This window comes from Arachis ipaensis, chromosome B9 (assembly GCF_059453495.1).
Source record: "Arachis ipaensis isolate K30076 ecotype BB chromosome B9, ASM5945349v1, whole genome shotgun sequence".
In the NCBI taxonomy this organism is placed as follows: Eukaryota; Viridiplantae; Streptophyta; class Magnoliopsida; order Fabales; family Fabaceae; genus Arachis; species Arachis ipaensis.
In genome coordinates, this window is record NC_142444.1 from 72449398 (window position 1) to 72454551 (window position 5154).

Consider the following 5154-nt stretch of genomic DNA (forward strand, 5'->3'; position numbering starts at 1 on the left):
TTAAATTATAATATTTTATAATATTTATAAAATACAATAAAACATAAATAAAAATATTTATACATTATTTTATTATAAAAATATTAATATAATTTTATATCATTATAATTTTTTTTCTTTTTATCTAAACAAAAAAAAAATTATTTTCTTTTTATTTATTTTCTCTTGATCCAAATAACACACAAATAATTCTACTTTTCTTTCTATTTTCTCTCTTTTTATTTTCTTTTTTATTATTTTTTATTTTCTTTTCTATATCCAAACAAAACCTAAAATATAACACATTTTAGGATTTAATAAGTTTGTATTTTCATTTTTTTATTTTTATTTTATATTTATTTTTATTATTTTACCTTTCCATAAAATTTTAAGAATATCTTTTCAAATCAAACAAGCTTACCTTTTCCGTTTCCTTGGAAACAAAAACGCGATCATCATATAAACACATTATAGTATTATTTTCTTGTCCCTAACAAATTTCTAACCATTTTTCTCATTTCATATATAATACACAAATAACTAAGCAAGTTACAAAAAAAACATATTAAAAAACATATTAAAATACACAGACACACAACAACAATAATAATTAAACATATTATCAGACTCGACCTTGTTCGAGCCAATTTGGTGCTTCCTTGAGTTGTCGATGACGAACAACCGAGTAGATTGCAATGTACGTAGTTGGTTAGAAGAACAAGAAAATGATTTCAGCTTCTGATCTTGCACTGCTCTTCCGCTGCTGCTCTTGGAACTGAAATTAGTAGAAATAGGGACATTTAATTAGTTAAACATTTTTATATGGTTTTAAAACAATTTGTTGAAGGAGGTTTAATAATTTGGTACTAAGTACTAACTAACCTCCAAGCCCAGTTGCCTCAGAACCTTTCACTATGCGAAGGCGCTTGCATGATTCTACGAACATTCTGTAAAAATAAACGGTCCTAATTAGTGATTATTATCCATTATTAACTAAAAAATCATTTTTTTTTGTCAATATCAACTAATTTTTTTAAGCTATTTTTTTAATCTAAAATTCAAATTTTAAATTTTGAATTCTAACTCTAAAAAAATTAAAAATAATTTTACAATGAAAAAGAACTAATAATGACTAATTAAAAATTAATTTTAATATTATCCTAAGTGAATATGAAAAGACTATGCTATTTGAATTATATCTCATTGGCACACATTATTTCACTTTTTTTTAATATATTTATTATTTTAATATATATTTTATATACATAATTTTAATTTAATAATTAATTTTTATAATTATTTTAAAATAAATAAATTTTAGATTTTTTATAAGAGAGAGAGGGCTACTCACTCCCAGGGAACGTCACCGACGAGCATCCAATCAGCGTCTTTGTCTTCATAAGTGGGGACATAGTCAGATCCATTGAAGCTGAAGAGGCCATTTCCTTTGAACTCGTGATGGGGCCCACTGACAGCTGGCTCTATCATGGTGCCACTGAACATCTTTGCCAGCGCATCTGACAGCTCTCTGTAGCTCTTGTACTGCTTCAGGTCCACTTTCCTCAAGTATGGTGCTCCGTCCACGCTCACCTTCACGTACGCCCCTCCGTTGCCGCTTGTTGCCGCGGAGGTCGCGGTTGCAGTTTGACCTACGGTGGTGGTGGCGGGCTTTTCCACTTCTTCCTTGTTGCTCTTCTGCCCGCTTACTATGTTCTTCCTGAAGGACCTAACTGGAGGCCAACCTACTACTTGTGCCCTACACCATGCAACATTAATCGATACATTGCTTTTAATCAGTGCTTATTATGTTAATTAAGTTGAAGCTGCTTTGCCAAATAAAAAGAAAAGTTGTCTCGCGACTATCTAATGATAAATAATGATGATTTTTGTGTTGTTCCTCTTAAACATTTTTTCTTTTAATTTCAAGTTATGCTTTTTATCTATTATCATTTATCAATTATCTTATAGACATTCTTTATAGTTCATGATACTTGATATTTATCTTCTTTTTTAATCTAAATTTTATGTTTTTTCTTATAAGTATTGTTTGACTTTTTATGAATAAAAAACATTTTCTGTTAAGAAGATTATCTTATACACATTTTTACTCATATAACAATAATACAAATTGATAAAAGTAAGACCGAATAAATGCTAATTATTAGATTAGTCAATTTTTTTTCTTAAAAATTTTTAATTATTAAATTAGCCTTTAATTATTTTTATTAAATTAAACAAATTAATCTCTACTTTCTTCAAAGAATAAATTATTTGGAAGATTCCACGAAATTATTAAATAAATAGTATAAAGCTTATTTGCAAATATATCCAAATAAAAAGGCAAGCCTGGAGTGTAGCAGAATTATTAGAGATAGGGATGAGGGAAGTGGGGTGAAGAAATATGTTAGGTGACACGACCGGGGGGACTGGGGAGCGTGGACAATAGATGCATATGCTTTTTTACTTTCTTCTTTTTCTCTTTTTTTTCTTTTTAATTTTTTGTCTTGCTGGATTCACTTATTCAAATGGTTGGGTTGATGAATAAAGCAAGATTCCTTCTGTCTTGTCCTTTTCCTTTGTCTACCCGACAACAAACCATGCCACACGCTACCACTAAAGGAAAAAAAAGGAAGAAAAAGAAATTCAACTAAATCATGCTTACCCCTAACACTTAGGCCTTATCCCACCACCACCATACTTCATAGTTCATACCCTTTTTTTCTTGCTCATAATCTGGATGACATTTTCTTTTCTTTCCCGCTCTTCAAACCGGTTGACTTCACCTAATTTCTAAATATAATGGACATCTTCTATTAATGTCTATCTATTAATTGCACATGTGCTTGCATTAGTAGTATTGTTCTAGATTTCACTTTCAGGGCTTTAAAAAATAAATTCTAGCAACCTCAACCTGCTTTATTAAAATATCACGAGACTCAACTTGGGAGATATGATATAACCGTTATAAATTGGCTATAAAAACTCGGCATATATGTTATAGGTCGGCTATTAAAATCATAACAACAAATCAGAACCTTATGATATACCTATATACATTATCACTATAATTCCGAAACGATAGAAAATAACCTCTAACTACATACTCTCATTATCAAAGTAAGTAATCAGGAGAAAGGCTGATATTCACTTTTCCCGATCTAAGAGTTACCTAAAAATAAAGCTTATTCGCGTATTGACTTGATCTAAGAGTTACCTAAAAATAAAGCTTATTCGCGTACTGACTTGAACATCGGAGTACTTTTTTGCAGGTGCCCACCTCCTTGTTCACAAGGTGCCAAGGTATAACCCGTTTCAAAGAAAGGCTTGAAGGAAGTCACCAAGAAACGAGCTATACCCCAGCCAATTCACCCAAGAACACAACCCATTATTATCCTTAATTAAGTGGAATTTTAGCATTAATATTTGTTGTGTAAAGGCATGATCACATACCACAAATCAAAATTAACCCTCAAGTCAAGATTACTACTGATCATTGTTAAAACTAATATAAAAGTAAAAAATATTGCAAACTTTTTTCCTGAAACAAATTCAGAATTTTAAACCGTTCCTTTACAAATCTCTTCTTTCTTTTTTTTTCCTTTCTTAACAATTTCAAACACATATATTAAAGTATGTTGATGTGAGGATTAATTCTGCGAAAAATTATGGAACAAGTAATATAAATAATACTCAATGTTTAGCTTCAACCACAAACAAAACTTTAACCTGTTATTGCACCTATAATTTCTGTTATTTTTTCCGGTTGAAAGTACAATGGATCTATGGGTTTTAATTTCTTCTGTTCTTTTTCCTAAATCCATCAACTCTCTAAACTAGCATAAGTTGAATAATCATTATTCAACACATGTCCTAGGCAGATTGAACAAAATATCAAATTCTTTTAGCTGTTGAATTATAATATTATTACGATAAAAAGGAAACCTAGATTAGATGCTGTATAAATCATGAACTATTTTGATCTCATGAACAAAACAGGAATCAGAAATGAAATCTCCCTATAGATACGAAATAAATCAGAAAACAAACTCCTCCGGTTTCCTTTTGCCTAAATTTTTTCTCCTCCGGTTTCCTTTTATCTAATTTTTCCCCCACCTAATCTTCAACGAATATAAATGTAATTAACATCCAACAAAACTAAACCATTAAATTTTTATCTTTTACTTTTATCATTTTTCCGAAGAATTTAAACCTAACAAAGTCAAGCAAATATCCAGTAGTATATATTATTACCTGGATTTTATTAAAAAATTATACAAAAAAAGGGAAAGATTTAACGAGACAAAACCCCAAAAAAAATAAGAAAGAAAAAATTGTGAAAATCAACCCCAAAAATAAAATTAAAGATTTTAGAGTACTTATTAGTTATTACCAATCCTCCTATTCAGATCAAGTAACCAACAAAATAATAAAGAGGGTATATGAAAAACTCACTTGGCAGGTGGTTTCGCCGGGTCGGTAGAACGAGTAACAGGAGGTGTAGAAGTAGGAGCAGCAGCACCACCATTCTTCTCTTTGTTCTTGTCAACGTTGACAGAAGAAGCTGAAACGGATTCATTGTTAAGAGAAGAAGAACAAGAAGAAGAAGAAAGATTCAGATTCAGCTTTAGATCCACAGTAGACGGAGTAGTCTCCGAGAAACCCCTCTTTCCAGTTGTAGTACAAGTGCTCCTAAGTGATGACTCGCCATCGTTCGACCCACCCGGCAAACCGAGTCGCAACTCGGTCTCCTCAAAATTTATCATGCTGTATTTGTCTCGCTCTGACTCCATATAACACGATGCAGAATAATATAAAGACTTGGGAGTTTTCTTATTCTATGTTTCTCCCAAAGATGAAGACTGAAGACTGAAGTTGAGTTTTTTTCTTTCTATTTTTTTTTTCCTTGAAAATGTTAGGAATTGATGGTGTGTTTTGTTTATTTATTTATTTCTTTTGTTTTGGGGATATATGGATGTTGTAGGGCGTGTGAAGGGAAAGTGACGGGGAAGATGGTGCCACGTGGATAGGATTGTAGTTGTTGGATTGTTTTGGGGTCTTGTCGGGACTGACGTCATGGGTGATGTCATACGGAGGAGGAATGATATAAGTGGTGAGTTTGGGGCTTTGGGGGCATTCCTGCCCTTTCCTGCCTTTTGTTTGTATGCTAGGCTCCAC

At 31.4% G+C, this 5154-nt stretch overlaps 1 protein-coding gene across 1 annotated transcript; it reads right to left on the reverse strand.

The window, feature by feature from the left end:
• Positions 1-413: 413 nt before the first annotated feature.
• LOC107617873 (auxin-responsive protein IAA16) lies at positions 414-5154 on the reverse strand. The gene is made up of 4 exons (XM_016319748.3): positions 4432-5154; positions 1331-1735; positions 862-926; positions 414-754 (listed from the first exon to the last, which is right to left on the reverse strand). The coding sequence occupies exons 1-4, from the start codon at positions 4767-4769 to the stop codon at positions 711-713; spliced, it is 852 nt and encodes a 283-aa protein (XP_016175234.1). The 5' UTR covers positions 4770-5154; the 3' UTR covers positions 414-710.

Coding starts and splice junctions, on each gene's coding strand:
- LOC107617873 (XM_016319748.3), bottom strand. CDS start 4,769: ATGGAGTCAGAGCGAGACAAATACAGCATGATAAATTTTGAGGAGACC. Junction 927..1,330: donor GTCGGTGACGTTCCCTGGGA/GTGAGTAGCCCT, acceptor TTATTTTTACAG/AATGTTCGTAGAATCATGCA. Junction 755..861: donor TGAGGCAACTGGGCTTGGAG/GTTAGTTAGTAC, acceptor TACTAATTTCAG/TTCCAAGAGCAGCAGCGGAA.